At 40.6% G+C, this 25,800-nt stretch overlaps 1 protein-coding gene across 2 annotated transcripts in view; it reads right to left on the reverse strand.

Annotated features, from left to right (window-relative positions):
* The window catches only part of rab23 (RAB23, member RAS oncogene family), a 34,766-nt gene extending 9,213 nt beyond the window's left edge, over positions 1-25,553 (reverse strand). Inside the window, exons 1-5 of one of the 2 annotated variants that reach the window (XM_043681381.2) lie at positions 25,416-25,553; positions 12,904-13,127; positions 10,242-10,327; positions 8,879-9,035; positions 5,622-5,704 (exon numbers count right to left, since the gene is read on the reverse strand). In XM_043681381.2, the coding sequence (XP_043537316.1) occupies positions 5,622-5,704; positions 8,879-9,035; positions 10,242-10,327; positions 12,904-13,058 (481 nt within the window). In that variant the 5' untranslated portion in view covers positions 13,059-13,127; positions 25,416-25,553. Of the gene's footprint in view, positions 1-5,621; positions 5,705-8,878; positions 9,036-10,241; positions 10,328-12,903; positions 13,128-24,134; positions 24,251-25,415 lie in introns of those variants that run through there. The other variant, XM_043681390.2, reaches the window with a different exon arrangement.
* Positions 25,554-25,800: the final 247 nt, after the last annotated feature.

The following is a 25,800-nucleotide window of genomic DNA, read 5'->3' on the forward strand; positions in this document are numbered from 1 at the left end:
TTGGGTTTTAGCAACAGTGGATAAAACTCTCCACTTGGCCACAACTCCTCAATCACTGTTCAATTCAAGAGCGGATGTAATCCATTTTGATATTCCCTTCTCTCGGATTTTCCAGGTACTGAACCAATCCAGTAAACGTGTCCCAGACCACTGACACCCAAAACAACCATGTATCCCTCATGAAATAGTCAATAAATCTGTACAAACAAAGTCAGTAAATAAGCTGCAACACTGTCCATACAAAAACAAAATTGGGAGGACCACAATTAATACCCATTAAATAATAATGAGACACATTTGCAGGTACACAGAGTTGGATTGACTAACTCTTACACAGAGAGGCACAGGTCCAATGGGCTGTTTCTGTGCTGTATGATTTTATGCTGCCAACAAATATTATGTAAAACAATATGCAACAAGAAAGGTCCCCAAAACAATTTGAATCAAGGTGACAAATTTCTGGAATTGAAGACATCAAATAAATAACTTTTTTAGCTAAATACTGCAGGCCTGTTGGCATTTCAGAAATGTCATCTGTGCTTCGCACAAAACAAGATATAGCTATAGGTTGCCTGGTCACATTTAACATTCAATCACTGATTAGTTCTGGGGTGGTTAAGGTGAGAAGTTGCTTTAATGTCTCGAACGTTAATTGTTACAAATCGCACTCCTCGGGAGACAGAATTAATGTGGGAGACAAACTGATCAATAAGTAGCAGAACAGGAGAGCTAAGTATTTTTGTTTTAATAATGATTAAGATAAACATTGTTTCTTTGATTTTGACAGTACACTGTGCACAAAATTTGAACCACTGGTTTGAAGCGAGCTTCCATGTTTAACATGTGGCATCATGCAATTTTCTTCTGAATGAAGAGACGCATGGCATCAACCCATAGTTCAACAATGGTAGTCTAATTAGTAAAGTTAGGCCACATGAGATTCAGGGTGAGCTTTGCCAATTAGGTACACAATTGGCCTAATGGCAGGAGACAGCGGTGGAGGAGGTTTACTTTTTGGACTGGAAGTCTGTCACTAATGGTGTTCCACAGGGATTAGTTCAGAGTCCTCTTGTGTTTGTCATTTATATTAATGATTTGGATGACAATATAGAAGGCATGGTAATTAAGTTTGTGGACGACACCAAAATTGATGGCATAGTAGAGTGAAGAAGGTTTTCTAAGATTACAAAGGGATCTCAATGAAATGGGTCAATGGGCTGAAATATAGCAGATGGAGATCAATCTGGATAAATGCAAGGTATTGCATTTGGGTACAAACAAACAAAGGTGGGGCGTTTGCAATTAATGGGAGGGCCTTGGGTAATGTTGTAGAACAGAAGGACCGAGGGGTTCAGGTACATAATTCTTTAAAGTTTGCTTCATATATAGACAAGGTGATTAAAAGGCATTTGATACACTTCCCTTCATTGCTCAGTCCTTTAAGTGTAAGAGTTGGGAATGCATACTGAGGTTGTACACAACATTGGTGAGGCCTCTTCTGGAATACTGAGTCAAGTTCTGGTCGCGCAGTTATAGGAAGCACATTATTAATCTGGAGAGAGTTCAAAATTAGAAATGGTATAACGGCTGCAGAAAGGAAGTTTGAGGGGGATCTGCCTCTGGAGGTAGTATGGGCTGAAGTCAGAAATAGGAAAGGTGCAGTCACCTTGTTGGGTGTTTACTATAGGCCCCCCAATAGCAGCAGAGATGTGGAGAAACAGATTGGGAAACAGATTTTGGAAAGGTGCAGAAGCCACAGGGTCGTAGTCATGGGCGACTTCAACTTCCAAATATTGATTGGAAGCTCTTTAGATCAAGTAGATTGGATGGGGCGGTGTTTGTGCAGTGTGTCCAGGAAGCTTTTCTAACGCAGTATGTAGATTGTCCAACCAGAGGGGAGGCCATATTGGATTTGGTACTCGGTAATGAACCGGGACAAGTGGTGGGCTTGTTAGTGGGTGAACGTTTTGGTGATGGTGACCACAATTCTGTGACTTTCACCTTGGTTATGGAGAGAGATAGGTGCGCACAACAAGGTAGATTTTATAATTGGGGGAAGGGAAATTACGATGCTGTAAGGCAGGATTTGAGGAGCATACGTTGGGAGCATAGGCTGTCAGGGAAGGATGTGGTGGAAATGTGGAACTTTTTCAAAGAGCAGATACGACGTGTCCATGATATGTATGTATCTATCAGGCAGGAAAGAAATGGTCGTGTGAGGGAGCCTTGGTTGACGAGAGAGGTTGAATGTCTGGGAAAGAGGAAGAAGGAGGCTTACATAAGGTTGAGGAAACAGGATTCAGACAGAGCAGTGGAGGGATACAGGATAGCCAGAAGGGACCTGAAGAAAGGGATTAGGAGAGCTAAGAGAGGGCATGAAAAATCGTTGGCGGATAGGATCAAGGATAACCCCAAGGCATTTTATGCGTATGTGAGAAACCTGAGAATGACGAGAACGAGGGTAGGTCCGATCAAGGACAGTAGTGGGAGACTGTGTATTGAGTCGGAAGAGATAGGAGAGGTCTTGAACAAGTACTTCTCTTCAGTATTTACGAACGAGAGGGACCGTATTGTAGAAGAGGAGAGTGTGAAATGGACTGGTAAGCTAGAAGAGATACCTGTTAGGAAGGAAGATGTGTTGGACATTTTGAACAACTTGAGGATAGACAAGTCCCCCGGGCCTGACGGGATATATCCTAGGATTATGTGGGAAGCAAGAGAGGAAATTGCAGTACCGTTGGCAATGATCTTCTCGTCTTCACTGGCAACGGGGGTGGTACCAGGGGACTGGAGAGTAGCGAATGTTGTGCCCCTGTTCAAAAAAGGGAATAGGGATAACCCCGGGAATTACAGGCCTGTTAGTCTTACTTCTGTGGTAGGCAAAGTAATGGAAAGGGTACTGAGGGATAGGATTTATGAGTATCTGGAAAGACACTGCTTGATTAAGGACAGCCAGCACGGATTTGTGAAGGGTAGGTCTTGCCTTACAAGTCTTATTGAATTCTTCGAGGAGGTGACCAAGCATGTGGATGAGGGAAGAGCAGTGGATGTAGTGTACATGGATTTTAGTAAGGCATTTGATAAGGTTCCCCATGGTAGGCTTATGCGGAAAGTCAGGAGGCATGGGATAGAAGGAAATTTGGCCAATTGGATAGAGAACTGGCTAACCGGTCGAAGGCAGAGAGTGGTGGTAGATGGTAAATATTCAGCCTGGAGCCCAGTTACAAGTGGAGTTCCGCAGGGATCAGTTCTGGGTCCTCTGCTGTTTGTAATTTTTATTAATGACTTAGATGAGGGAGTCGAAGGGTGGGTCAGTAAATTTGCAGATGATACGAAGATAGGTGGAGTTGTGGACAGTGAGGAGGGCTGTTGTCAGCTGCAGAGGGACTTAGATATGATGCAGAGCTGGGCTGAGGAGTGGCAGATGGAGTTCAACCCTGCCAAGTGTGAGGTTGTCCATTTTGGAAGAACAAATAAGGATGCGGAATACAGGGTTAATGGTAGGGTTCTTAGTCAGGTGGAAGAACAGAGGGATCTTGGGGTCTATGTACATAGATCTTTGAAGGTTGCCACTCAGGTGGATAGAGTTTGTAAGAAGGCCTATCGAGTATTATCGTTCATTAGCAGAGGGATTGAATTCAAGAGTCGTGAAGTGATGTTGCAGCTGTACAGGACTTTGGTTAGGCCACAGTTGGAGTACTGTGTGCAGTTCTGGTCGCCTCACTTTAGGAAAGATGTGGAAGCTTTGGAGAGGGTGCAGAGAAGATTTACCAGGATGTTGCCTGGAATGGAGAGGAAGTCGTACGAGGATAGGTTGAGAGTTCTCGGCCTTTTCTCGTTGGAACGGCGAAGGATGAGGGGTGACTTGATAGAGGTTTATAAGATGATCAGTGGAATAGATAAAGTAGACAGTCAGAAACTTTTTCCCCGGGTACAACAGAGTGTTACAAGGGGACATAAATTTAAGGTGAAGGGTGGAAGGTATAGGGGAGATGTCAGGGGTGGGTTCTTTACCCAGACAGTGGTGGGGGCATGGAATGCGCTGCCCGTGGGAGTGGTAGAGTCGGAATCATTGGCGACCTTTAAGCGGCATTTGGATAGGTACATGGATGGGTACTTAATCTAGGTTAGAAGTTCGGCACAACATCGTGGGCCGAAGGGCCTGTTCTGTGCTGTATTGTTCTATGTTCTATGTTCTAAAAGAGATTTACCAGGATGTTGCTGGGTGTGGAAGGTTTGAGTTAAAAAGAAAGTCTGGATGGGCTGGGACTCATTTCACAGGAGTGTAGGAGGTTAAGAGTGACCTTATAATTTTTATAAGGGGTATAGATTAGGTAAATGGTGGTGGTCTTTTCCCTCGGATGGGGGATTTCAAGGTTAGAGGTCACATTTTTAAGGAGACACATTTATAAAAGACATGAGAGGCAATTTTATTTTTACAAAGAATGATTAGTGTATGGAATGAACTTCTAGAAGAAGTGGTGGATGTGGATACTATTACAACGTTTAAAAGAAATTTGGATAAGTACATGATTAAGAAAGGTTTGGAAGTTATGGACCAGGAGCAGGCAGGTCGGACTACTATAGTTTCGGAATATGTTCAGCATGGACTGGTTGGACCGAAGGGTCCGTTTCCATGCTGTACAATTCTAAGTATCTCAAAATTCAACATAGTTTTTGCAAATGTATCCAAACAATGAAATCTACAAACATGTGAACAACTATCCCGACCTTTTTGTGAGAAAAGATGGGCACTGAATTATTGCTATTAAGATGGATGCGATTATACTTTTAGTCTTTCAAAATTAAATGTGTTGAGTATAAATAGCTTGATTTATTCCCTTTTATCTTTTCTTTTGCATAATAAACTGTTTACTTTTAAAACCAAATATAGACTATTGTATGCTTGCATTTCAGCAAAGGCCACCTTATTATAAAAGAAAATCAAAAACAAAACATGACTTATCAAGCCAGATTTCAGTCTAGGATCTAGTGTCAACATTAGCTGGGATCATAACAGTATCGCCTAACCATTTGGACTGCACTGGAACCCTCAATGCCTATGAGTCAAAGGCAATACACTCTCACTGTTCAACTCAAACTCCAGAGAATGACGTTAATAGGTTTTACAGCGTCTACTATGGTAAACTATAACAGTTTTTACACTTACATAGCACTTTGGATTTTTTATTCAGATTCAAGGTGCTTCACAGGACTGTTATCTGATGCCAAGCCAATAAAAGACACACTTGGACAACTTGGTCAAAGATCTAACTTCATAAAGCTTTAATGGAGGAAAGTAGATCGGGGCAACTGACAGAATTAAGAATTCCTGAACCTAGGGTCTAGACTGCAGGCATGGCTATCAATGGAGGGACGCCGTTTCCAGGGGAGAGGGAGCGCGAGAGGGAGCGCGAGAGGGAGCGCGAGAGGGAGAAGAGCTCCTGTGGAAGGATGTGAACATAACAGTTAGAATGGAGAGGAGATTCTTTAACACAGGCTAATGGTTGGACAGCTTCAATATCACCAAGGCTATTATCTTTAATGACAACTAATTATACATATTAAAGTTATGAACAAAATACAAAATTAGACAGGCATCATTCACTCAGTAGGCTCACCTTCATTGACATTGAGATCCTCCTTCACAGAAGCTCGATAAAACCGAAGCTTCAGCTTTTTAGCTAGGGCTTCTGCTTCTTCGCTATATTTCAAAACCAAAGGAAATACAAAGATTAGCGTTGCCCTTTGCAAAGAAACAGCTTAGCAATTTGGAGTACCAGTTACCACAGTCCTACATCAATGCACAATGTTTTACAGTGATTCTGTAAATTTGTTAACAAAAGCAATCCTCCTTCTTCCTCCACACATTTTCCTCTGCACAGGTTGCTGATGTTAACAAGCACTGCTCACATAAATGGTGGTGGAGATCTTAACTATTTTTTCCCACCACCACCCAAACATGCAGTTGAAATTGGGGATCAATTGAAAGTTATGAAGCGGAGGTAGATAGATTTATTTTAGATATGAAGAGTTACAAAAACAGCTTACACACAGGAACAGCCACTTTCTCACTGAACAGTGGAACGAAGAGGCTGATTGATCTATTCATGTCAGTAGCCTGTGTTTCTCATGGCTAATCCACCGAGCCTGCACATCCCTGGACACTATGGACAATTAAACAACCCAGTAATCAGGACTATGAATGTAGAGTTGGGAGTTGTGCAAAGGGAGATTGCAGGACTGGCACCGACGCAAGAACTAGACCCTGAGACCCACAAAAACTATTAAAGGTAAGCTATAGGACGGGCTTGAAAATAAAGTGGTCAGCAGCAGGGAGAAGAGTCTTGAAAGCGTGAAAAGAGTGCTAATGTAGCAGGTCCCATGCTTCCCTGGAAGCCAACAGATGCAGCATAGTGTTGGAGTTAGGACTCAGGACATGCCCCAGGAACTGTCTCAAAGTTGTGGGAGTTTGGAAGAAACCTATGGGTTATCAATAATTCTGCAGCCAAGAAAGGGAGCAACGTAAGCCTACAAACATTATTTGCTTGGCCCTGTTGAGAAAAACTGGAGCTTGGAGAAAATTGGTAGTACCAGCTTAGCAAAGCAAGTTGACTGTGGAAAAGTTTGATTTGTTCACATGAGGTTGTGTTGGAGGGTAGTCTCAAGAACCCATGCTTGTGTAGCATCAGGAGTGGACAGCTAATAACCAGAATGTGAGCAATCACTGAAGTAGTCCATGATGGAGCAAGCTTTGAAGGAGTTTTAAAGCCAGATCTTTGAAGTTGAAGAATTAGAATCCCTTGTAAAAGTTTAATGGGATTTTAAGAACCACAATCTCACTGAGGTCTGCGGAGAGATTTGTGGTATCCTTTTTGACCTTATTTTCTGTTTGAGGTGCCTCAAGGAGTTGCTAAACAAACAGTTTGTCCAGCAGCCAAATTTACCTCAAATTAATTCTGGAAGTGAGATTAACACTTTTATTTATATTTTATTAAAAATAAAATAGTATTGATGCTGGAAATTTGAAAGAAATTTGCTGGAGAAACTCAACAGGTCTGGCAATATCTGTGTGGATAAAAACAGTTAATGGTTCCATGTCTGATATTTTTCCTTCAGAACAGTTATGTATGTTGTAAATTGTTTTAATTGTCTAACTTTGCATGGTAACATTTATTTTGATACTTCAAAACTGTGGAATCTTGCGGCTTTATTCTTAGTAGGTACCGAGGATCTCAAACTTTATCTACTTTAAACAAAAAGCTTATTGGCTTCTAGCCAGGCTATTAATAAAGCTGGCAGTCTTAAAGATCATAATACTCAGTGCACCGATGCCTATTTACATCTTTAATCAAAATGATCTTTGTTAGTCTGCAATTTTTTTCTCTCTACCATCTTACATTGTTCTGCTATTCTCCTGTTAGATGTTGAATTCACATAGGTTCCTATTGCAAAGAATCAATGGTCTTCCACAATATACTTAGCAAGGCATTTAGTAATCCCTTCTGCTCTCCTGAGATTTGATCCACCGCCGTTGAAACTCCTATCTTTCCCTTCTATGTGTGTATTGTAAAATGAGCAAACATGAGAATGGAATTCTGTTCAGTGAAACCTGTCACAAAAGCCAAATGAAATTTCTTTTCTGCTGTGTTCGCCAGATGGCTTAAAACAGCACTTTCCACTGTTCGCTGATCTAAAATTCCCCCATAACGAAAACAATTCATAAATCAGGATCAAGACTCTCATCTCCAACTATTATAGTCTTCCCAGTTTTAAAATTGCATGCAAATTTGTCTGAGTTTGATTGAGTCTTTGAATATTCGTAAGGCAGAGGTATAAATTCTTGATAAGCAAGGATAAAAGGTTATCAGGCTTAGGCAGGAATATGGATTAGAAGTTATAATCAGACCAACCATGGTATTACAAAATTGCAGAGTAGACTTGAGGCTGAAAAGCCAGCTCCTGTTCCTTATTTGTTTCTGACTTGAATTTCAACCTCTGCACCTGGATCAGTAAAGTTTTAAGAAGGGACTGTTTAAAAACTGCATTTAAACTTTTAACTGAAGCAGTTGAAAGCCAAATCATTTTTTCCCATTGGATGTGGGCAAGGCCAGCATTTGTTGCACATTGCTGATTACCCTTGAACTGAATGGCCTTTATTACAGTGGGTCTGGAGGTATATGCAGACCAATCATGTAAGGATGGTACATTTCTTTCCCCTGAAGGAATTAGTTGAACCAGATTAGTTTTTACATTATAATGATAGGTTCATGCAACATTGGTCATGGTGAGACTGGAACCCACATCCCTAGAGCATTAGCCTAGCTTGTAAGTCTTGTGACATTATCACTTACCATTGTCTCCCTTCAAAGTAGGAATCCCACATGATAGACGGAAAACATTCTATGAGCGAGCAGAATTCTGTGTGTATAGGTGTAAATGACACATTTCATCATAACCTGCAATTCTGCATAATTTTATTTTCCCCTTCACCTTTCAAAGGCCACTTTCCAACACTGCTAGCCTCAAGTTCCCATCTCTGCAGAAATGCTGTCATGGATTTCCTCCAATGCTGGCCTTTTGAATTTTGAAAATTTTCTTCAATTCCAGCACCAATACCTGCACCTATAAGCTATCTTGCACCTGAGATCTAGAATTCCCTCCCTCAACCTCTCCATCACACTTTCATCTTTTAAGAGGTTCATTAAAACCACTTTGGGTAAGGTCAGTGCCAAATCTTGAGAAGTGGCTTTGGTCATTTTATGTTAAAAGTGCTACATAAACACAACTTTAAGTTCTTTAGTTATTGAGGAGTCTGAAATATAACTATACAAGCAAATCAGTCAACCTAAGTTAAATAAATCTATTTTAGACATACTTTTTAAGTACAGTTTCGTCCAGGAGGTCTATTTTGTTCTGTACCAGGACTGTAGGGATATCTCCGACTTCAGCTTCAACCTTCTCTTTCCAGCTTGGTATAGCCTCATAGGAATCTCTGTCTGTTGTGGAAAACACCAGCACACACGCCTGAGCACCTGTGATAAGGCACAAAAATTTCTGAATTAAAATAGCAACTATCACTTTCCTCCTGAACATTTTAACAAACAAAAATTGCTGGAGAAGCTCTTTTCTCTCCACAGATATGCCAGACCAGCTCAGTTAACATTATGAATCCAGTGACCCTTCTTCAGACGTTCACTGGACTTGAAACATTAATGCTGCTTTCCTTGATTCTGGCAGACCAGCTGAGTTTTTCCAACAGTTTGGTTATTTCACATCTTTAGCATCTTCAGATCTTTTGTTTTATTATAGCCACTGCGATACATAACGTTATTGTTATGCACTGGCATATTTCAGTACAAAAACAACCACTTAAAACCAGAATAAGACCTATGTTGGTGAAAAATACACAACCTGTTCCATTTATCTTCAAGAAATCCTCCAAACAGTGATATGATTAGAATACTTACAGTGTGGAAACAGGCTGTGCAGCCCAACAAGTCCACACCGACCCTCCGAAGAGCAACCCACCCAGACCCATTCCCCTACATGTATCCCTTCACTTAACACTATGGGCAATTTAGCACGGGGAGAATGTGCAAACTCCACACAGACACTTGCCTGAGGCGGGATTTGAACCCGGGTCTCTGGCACTGTGAGGCAGCAGTGCTAACAACTGTGCCACCGTGCCGCCCGTAAAATATAGAAGAGAGTCACCAAATAACTTTTCTGGCAAATCTTTCTTGACCATGGTGTAATGGTTGTTAATCTCAGCTCAGAAATGGGGTTTACTCCGCATATATCAGTGCTGAAAATTTCTTGAGACTATAGCAAAAGGCCAACTAAGTGTCATTCCTTTGATTGCTGGGAATGCAAGATAGTGGAATTAAAACACCCATTTGCCAAAGTTAGCCTAAGAAGCAATGTTCAGATATCGAAATGATTTGTTATTTGTTTGCTATTTTTCTGGCTTTTAGTGTTTTTTGGCACGGTGTTAGTGAATCTGCGCAGTTGTTAGCATGCAACAGATTAATTATTAGTCTTCATGATCAGAATGATATATTGTTAATCTGTCTGTATTAAAGATGTGCAACTTGCAATTTCACATTGCATATTTATAGAATGCCCTTTTGAATCTTCCATTTAGGTTAAATCAGAAAACATTTAGTTTCACCCAGGATTCTGTAACAGGTTTGAATACCTAAATCAGAAGACAAACGAGCAGAGATTCACTAGATTACCTCTATAGTAGGCTTTTGTAATAGCATCAAACTCCTCTTGCCCTGCTGTATCCCACAACATTAATCTGACGTCTTCATCATTAACTCTGAAAGGTAAATGCAAAACTTCAGATCAAATCATGTGCCTTGGAAACGCTTAATTTGTGACTGCTGTACTGTACATTTAATCCAGCATTTATTGTGCTTAATTACAGACAGCTTACTACATTTACTCAGTTTAGAGCTAAACCACAGCTGTTCAGCATCAACCAGAACAGTTATCACAGAGACTGGTATTTTACGACTGCCTATCATTTGCTTCAATGTTATCGTGGCTGCTTGTTATAGTGGCCGCTTTCAAAAGATAATACATAAAGAACTCATGCTTAAATCACACTTAGAGTAATTACCGGCAAGTGGAACATTTCTATTTAATTAGTAGCTGATGCTTTATTATAGGGTTGTTTGTGAAATGCAATTTGCTCACGTCAACCATTTTATTGCATCTCTTCTAAAGATCTCTGTGTAAATTGTTCTTTTGCTCAGAGGGTAGGTAAAAATAAACTCTGCCAACTGCTGGCAGATGTATAAATGAACCCAAGTGAATAATTCTTCAACTTTCTCTCCAACAATTCAGGTGAGAAACTTCCACCTACAATGTAACATTTTGAAACTTGTAACACTATCATTGCTAACTAAACATTTCACTACTCATCAATTAAGTTCAGTTACAAACATGACTTTGTAGACTGTAGGTTGAAGTCACACCCCTGACCTCAAACATCTCATCTAGGCTGATGTAGTACTGAAGTAATGCTGTACTGTCAGAGAACCTGCCTTTCAGATCAGGTATTAAACAAACCAAGGCTCAAGTCAAGTTTAAACATTCTGCAAAGGCACTGCTCACAATGCAAATGAGTTCTTCAGAGCCCAAGGTCACAGTTTTTCCTAAACTAAACCAAAAAAACCTAGTCAATAATTTCATTCAATGTGATGGGATCTTGCTGTGTACAAACTATTGACCAATTTTCCCCACACAATAGCTTTGAAAATATTTTAAATAATGAGAAGCACTTTTGACTATTCCAATGATTATGAAAAAAATAATTTTTAAAATAAGTCAAAATATGAATTTATTGGAAGTTGTAGTGTTTCATACATTTATATGTTCAGAAAGCATTGTATTGTATATCAATTCTGAGACAGATGATATTTTAGTATTGTTATCCTCAGCAAATCAAATGGATTTCTAAGTCAGTTATATCACAAACTGTGCGCACTTGTAAAGTACCCCTCTGATCTAATAAATCATTTTAGCACCAAGCAAATCAGTGTCCCTTCTTCTAAAACACTGCGATATTCACATCCATCCTTCCTTGAGAAAGGTGTTCCCTTCATTTCCTGGAGGAACAGTGTTAACTGCCTGCCACAATGCTGCCATTTCTATACTGGGGCCCAATATCCATCAGAAACAAAGAATAGATTTGCTGAAACACGTCAGTTGCTCAGGCAAGAGGAAGGAGGTCATCCTTTAAGTATGAATTTAAATTGAAGATTCAAAGGGAAGCAAAACTACTGACTGACACCAACTTTCAGAAACTGCTGGGGTTTTTCTGGGTATTTAAAGTTTTGCATGTTTTCTAGACAGATTTTTTTTCCCCCAGTTTCCCTACATCACATCTGTCCTGAAATATTATTCTATTCTTTCCAAAGATTTTTTTTTCCCCTTTTCCCTTCTGTATCAAAAGCATCCACCTGATCTCGCAGCATGTTGTTCTACAGTCACGGTCCATCCTCAATTATCTGGGCTACACTGAATGCCATGTCTAAGTCTCAATAGGTAAGTGTTGGTAGATTATTTAGTTGGGGAACCAAGTCCACACGAGGTCTTGCTCTGAAAAGTCATAGTGTACTTGAAATGTTTATGGTTTCCCTTTCCACAAATGCTGTCAGTCTCTTGTTTCTTCAGCATTTTCTGTGTCTGTTTAAGATTTCCATCATCTGTAGTATTGTGCTTTTATTCGCTATCTTGCTCTCACCGGATTGTGTCCACATCCAGCAACAGGGCCAAATGGCTCATCAGTCTGCAGGAACCTGGACACCTTCCCCTTTCCTAACACAGGGGTGCCTAAGCCAGTTAACTTACAAACAAAGCAACTCTCTAATTCCCCAGCTGTTCGCTACCTTAACCAGTCACACCACTGACAGAATGTTCAAGGTAACGGGTAAAAGAGCTAGAGAAAAGGGGGAAACCTTTTTCACTGAGTTATGATGGTCAGGAATGTAATGCTATGCCTAAGATTCAGTAAAGACGCTCAAAAAGGAACTAAATATCTGCCTCAAGTGGAACAAGCTACAAGGCTATGGGAAAGAGGGGGATAGTCTACAGGCATCCCTCTCTGCTTTAAAATTCCAATAAGTCAAGGTAAACCAATTACAGCAATGATGAACTGTATTAAAATGAATGGCCACAGCACGTGTTTTGCCACTGGTACCCAGTGCTGACATGGAATGGCGTATTTAATTCCGAATGCCTTTCAATCTGCATTTTATTAATTGCTAATATTGATTTTTCTTTCCCATGATTCTATTGCCAAATTCCTCCTCCACAAATATCTGGAGTGACACTGGAATGACAAATCACACCTAAAATGTATTACAATACAGCAGAATCTTCACTCACTGAATTTGTCTTTCCAAGAAATCCACTCCAATAGTTTTCTTGTAGTCCTTGGTGAAAATACCCTTGCAGTACCGCTGAATCATGCTCGATTTACCAACAGCTCCATTGCCAACAACTACCACCTTGATAGCTACTTCAATATCCTCTTCCAGCATGGTGTTCTAACAGTTGAGCAATATTTTCCTTTGGCAAATCACCTATAATTAGAACTCTAGTTCATGAACCTGGAACAGAGACAGAGAAGAGAGTTACTTGATCTTACATGTTTTATGTTTATTATTTCCATAAGCTTGTTTTAGTCAGTTACAACTGCAAGCTTTTGACAAAAATAATATACTGTCCACCTGAAATGAAACTGAATGACACTGCATTACACACATAAAAAATTCAACACAGCCCTCCATAACCCACATGCATCATGACCTGGCTCAAAATAGAGCTGCCAAGTGGCTCTTCAGAAACTTTTGTTTTGGAACAAGTTATTAGTTGCTCAGAAGCAGTCAGGATTATCAGTGCTGCCTTTATGTCTGTCTCCTGGCAATACCCAACCACAGTCAGCATCTCCTGGAGTCAATTTCAAGATCTGGAACATTTATTCTAGCAGAGCATTGACAATTATTTTGTCAGTAACTCAAATGTACCTGTGGCCAAATAGACAGAAGACTAAGAGAAGAGAAAGGTAAAGCTGAATTAACACGGGAAATAAGTAAAAAGAGATGCTGATTTGATTAGATGAAAACAGTTGGAGGGGTGTTGTGCAAATTGTAAACTGGCATGCATCAAATGGCCTAGTTGTGCACTGGTTGATTTTTGCCATTTTGCTTTGATGTAGATTAGATTACTTACAGATTACTTACAGTGTGGAAACAGGCCCTTCGGCCCAACAAGTCCACACGGCCCCGCCGAAGTGCAACCCACCCATACCCCTACATTTACCCCTTACCTAACACTACGGGCAATTTAGCATGACCAATTCACCTGACCTGCACATCTTTGGACTGTGGGAGGAAACCGGAGCACCCGGAGGAAACCCACGCAGACACGGGGAGAACGTGCAAACTCCACACAGTCAGTCGCCTGAGGCGGGAATTGAACCCGGGTCTCTGGCACTGTGAGGCAGCAGTGCTAACCACTGTGCCACCATGCCGCCCACAATGTACTGCAGGCATTACCTTTAAAATACAGTATTGAGATAACAAAACCAGCAAAGAGCAATTCTGAGTTTCACATATCTATTTTAAAGACAAAAATGTTAAACAAATAACTGCCTAATTGCTCAAAATCATAAATCAACAGAAACAATGATTACACTTTTTTTTAAAACATGCTCTGCCCAACAAGGTTAGAAACTGAATCAAATGCACAGTTGAACATCAACCAATGACACCCACGTTGGTGGAGCTTATGAACAGATGCCAGTTCACCCTTTCAGGGTATCCAGCAAAAGTAAAGGTGGTTGTACTTCTCCCCTCATCTGTTCCCACTGCTGAAAACCTTCCTTTGTTACGATATAGTTTCACAAATCAAGAAGGTAATGAAATAGGCAATAATTATCATTACAGAAAAAAAATGAAGGATACTAATGGGGTTAAAGGATGATAAATCCCCTGGGTCCAATGGGTTGCATCCTTGCATATTAAAAGGAATTAGTTGCAGAGACACTGGTTATAATCTTTCAAGAATCCTTATATTCGGGAAAGGTCCCAGAGATTGGAACACTGCCAATATAACATCTTTATTTATAAAAGGGGAGGAATCAAGAAACATTACCGCAGGCTAGTTAGCTTCATGGCTGTTGTTGGGAAAATGTTAGAGTCAATTCTAACAGATGTTATTAAAGCATTTAGAAATACATAATATGATCAAGAAAATCATGCCTTACAAATTTAATAGGATTCTTCAAAGTAACAAGTAGGATGGATAAAGGGGAAGCAATGGATGTAATATGTTTGGATTTTCAGCATTCATTTGCTAAAAGTACTACACATTAGACTACTTAATAAGATAAGAGCCCATTGGTATTGGAGGTAGTATATTAGCACGGATGGAGGTTTAGCTGTCATGGATATATGACAGAGTATTAGGATAAATGGAGCATTTTCAAGATAGCTACCTGTGACTAGTGGAGTGCCACAGGAATTAGCACTGTGTTCATTATTGTTGATAATTAATAACGACTCATGAGAAGTGAACATACTGTAGCCAAGTTTGTGGATGACATAATAATAGGTGGGAAGGCAAATGATAGGAATGACAGGGATATAAACAGGTGGTGAGTGGGAAAAAACTTGGTAGAAGGAATATAATGCAGGAGCGTGAGGTTATGCACTTCAAAAGAAAACTGAATATTTGAAAAGAAGAAACTATAGCACAGGGATTTTTAAGTCTTGTGTCTGAATCACAAAAAGCTAACATCTAAGTTCATCAGATAATAGAGAAAGCAAATGGAATGTTGACCTTTATTTCAATAGGAATGGAGTTCAAAAGTAGGAAAGACTTGCTAAAACTATAGAAGGCATGAGTTAGAGTTAACTAGCATATTGTAAACAGTTTAGTTCCTTCAGCAAACTAAAGATGTACCAGCATTGGAGAAAGTCACTATGTTGATCACAGGTATGGACAGATTTCATGAGGAAATGTTGATTAAGTTGCATCTGTACTCAGTGGAGTTTGAAGGAATAAGAGGCAGCCTTATTGAAACATAAAAGATTCTTAGCGGCTTTGACAGGGTGGATCCAGAGAAGTTGTTTCTCCTTGTGGGTATCTAGGACCAGAGGACACAATCACAGAATAAAGGGCTGCATGTTTAGGATAGAAATGAGGAGGAACTTCTCTCAAAGGATTACGAATGTGAGGAATTCTTTACCAAAGAGAACTGTAGATGCTGTATATTCAACGCTTAGGTAGACAGATTTTAAAATCAGTATTGGAATCAAGGGTTATGGGGAAAAAGGCAGGAAAGTTTAGTTGAACCTTATTGGATCAGTCACTATCTCATCGGAAGGCAGGATAGATCGAATGTGCCGAATAGCCTCCTTCTGCTCCTACATCTCATCATAATCATGGATTGACAACACACATTGGCTTTGTGAGTGACACACACACCCCCTGAATTACTAAAAACTTTCACCCCACTTCCCTGTGCATTCTCTTTCCATGTAACCATGATTTCACTTCGTCAGCAGAGTCCTGGAACTTGCCTAGCCTTATGGCTCAATTATGCAGGTAGGTTCAAAGAGCACGTGGCAACTGTCAATTTGATACTCAGAATCCAATGTTTCTGATGTATGACAAAGTTTTAATTAAAGGCTTGATTACTTGGTAATTTGTTACATTATTGCATTAGTTGCCTATGTAACAGTTTTTCCTTCTGGATATCTGTTGCCAAATGTCACAAGCAAAACACTCAATATGCAGCTGCAACTATAGAACAGAACAAAGAGAGATAATCATTTAATCTACGATGAAGAATATGGTCATTGCAAACATAATTAAACCTTTGTACAGGAACACAAGTATGTTTACAATCATAAATTTTGGCTGGCACAACCAATTTTCTTCAGCAGTCCCTTGGGATCGAGGATGACTTGCTTCCTCATTTCAATGGGTTCTAAGGTTACTGATAAGTTCAATGAGCAATCAACATCCCCTGCAGCATGCAGGGCAAATGGTGCTTGAAAGGTTGATAGGTGAGATGTTGGGAGGTTTATGCACTCTTTCCGAACCTGGACCCTGCTCCTGCAAGTGTGTGTCAAAATCTCCCCATTTTAGTTTGGCACAAAGGGGTTTCAGGGAGTTAGTGGGATGCTTGACCTCTTCATGGTTGCTTTGAGGACATTCCTAAAACATCTCTGTTGCCCTCTTCGGGGTCTTTTGTTGCAACCAAGTTTAAGCAAAGCTGGCTTTGAAAAGTTGGAGCTTCGATGTTGGTTTGGGAGAGGATGCTATTTTTGGATCAGTTTTTGGTCACTGAATTTGGAGGACCTTGCAAAGGTGTCAGTGGTGGTACTGCCACCAGCTTTGAGGGACCTGTTGTAGATTGTCCAAGTCACCAAAGCACAATGGAATGCAATTCCTATTGACCAGTAAATCAAGTTTTGGCTAGAATTATAGAGGATGGGACTGAACAAGGAAATGTTTCACAGGGTTGGTGAAAGTCAAGTTGAAATTAAAGCCATCCAGGATAACACACTTTGTCACTTTGAGTTGCCTGTTCTGTAAGTTGTTGTCTGATTTATTCTATAGTAGCAGAGAGCACAGATAGCCTCACTATTATTAAATACAGAACTTTCTGTTCAACAAAAGAATGTCAGTGTCAGAATCAATCAGCCCAAAAATCTTTAAAAAGTGAATTCCCATACAAATGGGTCAATGATATACTTCATTTACATTAATTCAAAATGTCATAGGAATTCTGCTAAAGTACACCATTAAAATTGAGAATCGTTCATCCTCATACTAAGTAAAATTGTGGAAGAAGCAAACACACCACAAACTGGGAACTGTAACCATCATCTCAAGGATATTTAGAGATGGACAAAACAAATGCTGAATTTACCAGCAGCACTTACAATCCATAAATGAACGCACCAACATGGCACAGGAACAGATCCTTCAGACCACAATGTTGTGCCGAATTTGATGTCAAATTAATCTAATAATTCAACCTGACCTTGGTCCATTATCGCCATTCCTTGCATATTCATGTGCTTATCAAAAGTCCATTAAATGCCCCTATCGTTCCTGCCTCCACCACCACCTCTGGCAGCAGATCTCAGGCTTCTACTACTGTCAAAAACACTTGCCCTTCACATCTCCTTTGAACTTTCCCCCTCTCACTTTAAATGCACGCCACGCCACGCCACGCCACCCCCCCCCCACTCTTAATTTTGGACATTTTAACTCTAGGAAAAAAATTCTGACTGTTAACCCTATCTATGCATCTCATAATTTTATAGACTTTTATCAAGTCTTCCTTCAGTTTCTGCTGCTATGGAGAAAACAATCTGAGTTTTTCTACCCTCTCCTTATAGCTCATACTCTAATCCAGGCAGCATCATGGTAAACCTCTTCTGCACCCTGTCCAAAGCCTCCACAATCTTCTTGTAACATTATGACCAGAATTGAATACAATATGCTAAGTGTGGCCAAACCAAATTCTTATAAAGCTGCAACATGACATTCTGACTCTTGTACTCCATTCCACGACCAATAAAGGCAAGAATGCCTTGTGCCTTCTTTACCAGCCAATCTACTTGCATGGCCAAATGAATAAAAAAAGAGTTCCAAACCATCTCCTGAATGCTGAGGCAAGGTCATTATCTTCATATTGCTGTGTAGCTCCTCATTGCTACGATGAAAATGACCTATGTTGTGGATCCATCATGGGGAGATGGAGCACATTTTTACAAGTTATTTTTCAGAAAGGTAATGATAACTTTAAAACAGAGGATCAAAGTAATTAAAAAGAGCAAAATGCACAATGTTAAATTGTGAGGAAGGCATCCAGATCGTCCTAAGTGCAAACAAATGTTGAAGATCACAGCCTGTCAAGCAATATCTATTGAGAGACAGTGAGCTGAAGAGTCATCTAGACTCGAAACATTAATTTGCTCTGTCCCCATGGATACTGCTTGACCCACTGAGATCTCCAGTATTTGTTGTTTTCAGTTCAGATTCCAACATCTACAGTAATGTAATCCTTTGTCATAAGTGTAAGTGAGATCAAGAGAAAAAAGGGATGAGTGGCATGGATGATACGGACTGCCTCGGGCAACTGCCTGTGTGGACTCTGCACATTCTCCCTGTGTCTGCGTGTTTCCTCTAGGTACTCTAGTTTCCTCCAACAGTCCAAAGATGTGCAGGTTCGGTGGATTGTCCATGCTAAATTGCACATAGTGTCCACGGATGTGTAGGTTAGGTGGATTAGCCATGGAATACTCTGCGGAGGATCAGTATGGACTTGATGGGCTGAATAGCCTGATTCTACACCGGAGGGATTCTATAATACTTTGAAAAATGACAGGGAAAAAAAAACAAAGATTCGAACCTAGGAAACGGGGATGTTTGGGACATTTTGCAGACTTGGAAGAGGAAGAAAGTGGAGCAAATACAAATGTAAATATTTAAAATTATAAATGCTACTTAATTATGACTGATGCAGCCCAGACGGGACAATGGCAGAAGATGTGTAACACTTAATATGCACTTGATTTCTCAATTCTAATTGGTTATGAACCATCAGAAGCAGTGTCTCTAATCTTCCAATATCCTTGCCTGCATACTTCCATAACTTAGATTTAAACAGAGCATCTAGTGCAGCAGACTGTCCCAGTTCATGTAATGGAAACATATTTTACGGTGAGCAATATATTGAGTTATTTGGACAGGTGTCCAAAACCCCAAGCGAAGCAGTAGGTTTTATGGAATGCCTTAAAGGAGACAACAAAAGCTTTATGTAATGTATTCCAGAAATCAGGGAGATGAAAGCTCAACCTCAATGGTGAAGCCACATAAGCATTCAAACATGCCTGAAGAGAGGCAATATCCCACTTTCATCTTTGTACTAAGGGGAACCACCTGCTCGAATTAAAAATATTCATACATTTACAGCAAGAAGTCAAGGATAAATGAATTAATTTCAAACATTGAGTAGATTCTGGTCTTCACTGTTGTGGTATATATTGCCTTGAATGCTTGCAATGCCCACAAGATGTAGGAGCAGAAGTAGGCCATTCAGTCCATTAGATCTTCACAGAGTAATTCATGCTCTTTAATATATCAGTTGTGATGATGATTCCATTAGTTGTTTTTCAATTCATTCACTTTAATGTAGTGTACAGTCAAGTAACATTTGTGCCCTTGAAATGCCAGGCAATAACCTTCTCCAATAAACAGAAAATTTAATTATCTCCCGTAATATTAAAAAGCCTGACAATAATTCAAAAGCCTCCAGTATCAACATCTTGGAAGATTACCAATGACCAAAAACTGAACTGGACCAGCCATATAAATATTGTGCCTACAAGAACACATCAAAGGCTGGAAATCGTGAAGCAAATGACTTACCTCCTGACACCCCACAGGCTGTTCACCATCTACAAACCACAAGTCAGGATTGTGATGATCTATTTTCCATCTGCCTGAATGAGTGCAGCTCCAAAGCTCGATACATTCTAGGACCATGCAGCCAATTTAATGAGCACCCATTCCACACAATGATGCACATTAGCAGCAGTGTGTATGTAAAGTGCACTGCAGTAACTCACCAAGCCTCCTTCAACAGCATGTTCCAAACCCATAACCTCTACATCCCTTCACAAGGGCAGATGATGCATGGAAACATCATAACCTGCAAACTTGCCTCCAACATCCTGAGTTGTAATTATATCGCTTTTCCCACACTGTCACTGGGTCAAATTATTGAACTCCCTTCCCAGTAGGACTGTAGGTATACTTACTCCACTTGGATTGCAGCAATTCAAGAACATAGCTCAACACTTGTGATCTCTACGTTAATCCACTGCTCCCTCCCTAAAATGGCTACACATTAATTCAGATCACCATTACTGAAAATGGGAAAGACTTTAGGACACAATACTGTATTGGCAGGATTTTAAAAATTCAACTCCATGTTGCTGATCCTCCTCCTACAATGCAGCACTAATTAATGAATAATTGACAATTAAATTAAGTGGCTCAGCTAACTTCGCAGAAAGGAAAATGTCAGAATGCTCCATAAAGGTAACAAAGAAGAAACTTCCTTTGGGAAGTAAGGGGAAAATAGGCTCTACTCTCAAAGATACAGCCACTCAAAGCTTTCTGGAAGCCTTTCGATTACAGAAATGACAGTGCAAACATTGTGATTTTTGGCAAGAATTCCAGGGAGCAAAATCCCAATGAGAGTGAATGAAGCAAAAACAAGCAGAAATCAAACCAAATAAGTGGAGAAACAAAAAAACTCTTCCATAGAACTTCAAAAGGAAGTAATTGCCGGATTACTCCCAGTGCCATGCAGTAATGAGAATAGGAATAGAAGGATACAGCAGAGGATTGTATGGCTGGAGAGGCAGTGCAGGAAGATGGCTTTAGATTCTTGAGGTGGAGGTATTATCAATAGGTTATTAATCCTGGAACTCAGCTAACATTCTGGGGACCCAGGATTGAATCCCATCATGGCAGACAGTGGAATTTGAATTCAATATAAAAGATTTAGAATTAAGAATTTACTGATGACCATGAAACCATTGTTGATTGTCAGACAACGATGACACAGATGCAGATATCAGGTTCCAGGAGTGTGCATATTAAAAGGAATTAACAGACAGCGAGAGAGAGCATACAAGAATGAGATGAGAAGCCTTAAAAGTGGTTAAAGTACCCAATGCTGTTGAGGGAGGCAAGGGAGGAGACATTGAGGGATCTGGCAATAATTTTCAAATGCCCTCAGGTTAAAGTACTGAAGGTGTGGTGCCAGAAGATTGTTAAAACATTGTTCCCATTATTAAAAAAGGAAATTAAAAGTCAGTTAGTCTAACCTTTGATAGGGAGATTATTAGACAGAATTCTGAAATATCAAAATTTACCAGCACTTAGATATGGATCAATCAGGGATCAGTCATGGATTTAAGATAAGGTCACATATGACAAATTCTATTGAATTTTGAGATAACCAGGACTGTTGAAGGTAATGCATATCATGTGGTCTACATGGACTTCAGCAAAGCTTTTGATAATGACAGACTGATCAAGAAATTAACAGCCCATGGGATCCATGACAAAGTAGCATGGCAGATCCAAAATTAGCTGAGACACAAGCAGAAGGTGATGGAGAAGAATGTTTTTGTGATCAAGATTTGTTTATAGTGGGGTTCTGCAGTGCTTACTGCTAGGCCCTGTTTCTTGCTTAAGTTAAGGATTTAGACTTGTATATGGGGGTTATGATCAAAATGTTCTTGAAAACCGCCCAGGCACAAGAAAACTTCTCATCTTCGGAATAAACACGGTGCCAAGATAATTTTTTTCCAAATATGGCCAACCATTTAGTTGTGTTACAAAAGAAATGAGATCGGTCGATACAAAGTCAATATATTTGGTCAAATCAGATTAGAGAGTATTTATATGAAAAGCAAGTTGTCTTTTTTTGATAATCTTCACCATGGGTAATAAACATTTGGATTAATGTAACAGCATCAGCTTCATCCTGGAGATTGGGTGATAATTAAAGGACAAGTTCTGAAATGCCAAAACGCCTTTTTTCAACTATTGGCTCTTCTCCCAATGTGCACTCAGCGCTAGTTAGATCAGCAAATTATGTCTTTATGAAAAGGCAAATATTATCTAGCAGCTGTAGAGGATTCCTTTTTAAAATTAGCTGTACAAAACCATTTAAAATTATTAAAATACTGCATACTTATAAATGACTGGGTTATTTTATGCAATGCTACAATAAAAAGGGTACAACCAAACAAAACCTGCACCCATGCAACATGATGCTCAATTAGTTGCTGCAGAAACTATATCATGTTTCAGGGCTGTTTTGTCTACAGTCATGTGGTATGAAAACGTAATACCCTTTCTACAATGAGGCCAATATTAAATCACACCAAAGTGTTAAGTTTTGCATTCCACCAAGTAATCCCTTCTCATTTACGTGTACACTGTTTTTCTGCTAAAGGGAAACATAGTTAAGGGCTTCTTTGAGTGTATGAGACACATTACAACTACATAATGTGTGAAAAATCATACTACTCAACAATTACAAAAACCACCATGCTAATGACCCTTGCAAAATAAAGAACAAGTGATACAATCTTTTCAAAGGATTAGATTAGACGCCAAGTTTGTTTGACATTCCAAATTATTTGGATTTATATAGCCATGAAGAATTTACTCTATAATTGTCGATGTGACCTCATATATTATCTCTTGTCGTCCTTCCAAATTCCATGTGCCTTCTGACATGACGTACCATTTGATGCCTCCTCCAAAGTTCTCATCCACTCTTCAAATAGGTCAGAATTAAATCAATCTGATCTTCACATCTCATCTAAGAATCTGTTGCCCCCATTTTACCCTGTGCCCTGCCTGACGTATTCACTGACATACAGTTACATCCAGCTCACATTTAAAATTCTAATAGTCATATTCCCCAAAGCATTTCTTCTCTCCCTTTATGTCCTGGTTCCTGTGAACTGCCTTGGGATCTTTTTACACACAAAAGGTGCTATTTAACTCCAAGGTGTTTGTTGTTGCATGTTTTAAATACAGAATGATAGAAGTTACTGTGGAAATACAGTCTGCTAACCCTCTAACCCCTTCAAGAAGAGTTTCTCTTACCCAGAAATCCTGCAACATTACCTAACTGGGTAATACAGCTCATGACATTTAGACCTTCAAATTGCTAAAGCAGCATTTTTTATGTACCTCTCACTATAGGACTTATATTACTGTGACCAAACAGAAGCAAGCCTCGAAATAAAACAGAAGGTGCCACTCCTATCATTTCCCCACTCTCTTCAAGATGCAGCTTAAATGACTCATCATTTCTTCCAGTTTCATAGTTTCTAACACCCTCATTTCTAGTCTCTGGAGTACACCCAACTTTCAGTCAGCTACTGGTCAAAAAGCTCCACTGTCTTGCTCAACTCAACCTTCATTCACTCTTTCTAACTAGTGTTCTACCTTCACACTTACCTTTTCTTCACCAGTGGTGTCTGCTGATTTGCTAAGCAGATAACATTATCAGGAGAAGAGTGCAAGGAGACTCATGTGGAGAAGGGACTAAAATCAGCCTGTTTTTGTGCTGTGCATTCTATGAAAATCTATGCAGCATCCAATCATCTTCCAGACTTGGCTGATCCATAAACTGATTGCCAGTTTACACAGGTTACCAAAAATACCAAATATTGCATTAAAAATGCTTCTTCTCTATCCAAGATCTGTGTCAACCTAAATAGAAATGGTAGATCGAACATCCCTGCCACACTTTAGTGTTAGAATAGTTTGAAAAAAAAGAAATAACTGCTATCTACTGCCCAGGGACTGGTAAATTTACAAGTACTGCCAATCTCAACTTCCCATATAAACAGAAAGCAACCTGTAACTGACTCAAAGCTGTGCTCAACTACAATTAAAATTTAGCTTCAGCCCCCTCGGCTCACAAGGCTCATTCCCGATGAAGGGCTCTTGCCCAAAACGTTGATTCTCCTGCTCCTTGGATGCTGCCTGACCTGCTGTGCTCTTCCAGCACCACACTCGCAACTCTGATCTCCAGCATCTGCAGTCTTCACTTTCTTCTATTTGACTTAAAACAGTCCTCTGGTTCTGGACTAATCTAGAAGAGGAAATATAACAATATTCACCATGTCAAGAGTATTCAGACTCTGTATACTTCAATCAAGTCTTAACTGCAGTGGAAACCAACCCTATCCATTCTTTCCATCTAAGACAATTTGGGAATGAACACAACAGTGGATGCTGGAAATCTGAAACAAAAACGGTGTGCTGGAGAGAGAGAGCTGAAAATGTGTTGCCGGAAAAGCGCAGGTCAGGCAGCATCCAAGGAACAGGAGAATCGACGTTTCAGGCATAAGCCCTTCTTCTGGAATCAGGCTTATGCCTGAAACGTCTATTCTCCTGTTCCATGGATGCTGCCTGACCTGCTGCGCTTTTCCGGCAACACATTTTCAGCTCTGATCTCCAGCATCTGCAGACCTCACTTTCTCCTGCTGGAGAGAGAGAGAGAGCCTGGCAGCATCTATAGAGAGAAAACAGAGTTACCACTTCACAGAGAGATCTTTCCTCAGAACTGATCAAGCTCGTAAACCTCTCCTGAATTGTCTCCAATCTTTCTTAAATAAGACCAAAACTTCACACAATCATTGCCAATGCACTGAACCAACAGTAGAACTGCAACCATCAAACACAGGAGGCGTTTTGAACCGACTCTGCCATTTGGTGAGATCGTGGCCGATCCAGTTGTGGCCTCGACCCCACTTTCCTGCCTGGCCCCGATACCATTTGACATCCTCATCAGTCAAAGAGCTATCCACCTGAGCCTTAAAAAAAAAATGTTCAATAGCCCCGTTGCCGTTCAAACGTCGTAAAATAAACGTCCATCAGTGGGTCTTCAAAGGTTCCAGCCACAAACCAAACTAAGAGTTCTCAGCCCCTGGAGAACTTTGGCAGCCGTACAAGTTGTATTTGCGCATTGGGGGGGCTTCTCCAGCTCTCCGACTGAAAGGGGTCAATGCCGTACCTTGCAGGCGCTTAGAGGCAGCACCACCAACCCCCTCCCCCCCAAAAAAAAACAACGGGAGAAGACACCGATCCCAGTCTCTCATAAACACGAGCGAGAGGCAAACTGGACTCAGGGTGGGGGATGTGGTCAGGTCAGCCCAGACGTAATTATTCCGGGAGGGGAGGGGAGGGGAGGGTCAGGTGGTAATGTCACCCTCCTATTCTCTCTCACACACCAGGAGTGAGGACCATCTCTCTTCACTCTCACTTACCCAGTCGGTCACTCACGCCGCTCCAGCATCTCTCCCCCTGGAATCCAGACCGGGATCGAGAAGCTCAGAGCCGGTAACCCGTGACAACCCGTGGCGGAACCGGAACTGATAACGCGCCGCCGCGAGGGGGCAGCCAGCCAGCGAGCGAGGCCGCCGTCCGGGCCGGCACTGCGCAGACTCAGCAGCTGCGCCAGCGCATCTTGCAGGCGCTCACCCCTGGCTCTCTGCAGTCAGAGCGAGGGAGTTCACTTGGCTCAGTGGCAAATGGAGTGATTCTAGGAAATTAAATTTGATGGGATTTCTAATACCTTGGTCACTTCCAAACCCAGCGTAGGGACACCTTTGCACATGGACTCTTTATGGATTGATTGCAGAATCATTCTCA

This window comes from Chiloscyllium plagiosum, unplaced genomic scaffold (assembly GCF_037043375.1).
Source record: "Chiloscyllium plagiosum isolate Xiang-an unplaced genomic scaffold, Cpla_swu_hap1 HiC_scaffold_3, whole genome shotgun sequence".
In the NCBI taxonomy this organism is placed as follows: domain Eukaryota; kingdom Metazoa; phylum Chordata; class Chondrichthyes; order Orectolobiformes; family Hemiscylliidae; genus Chiloscyllium; species Chiloscyllium plagiosum.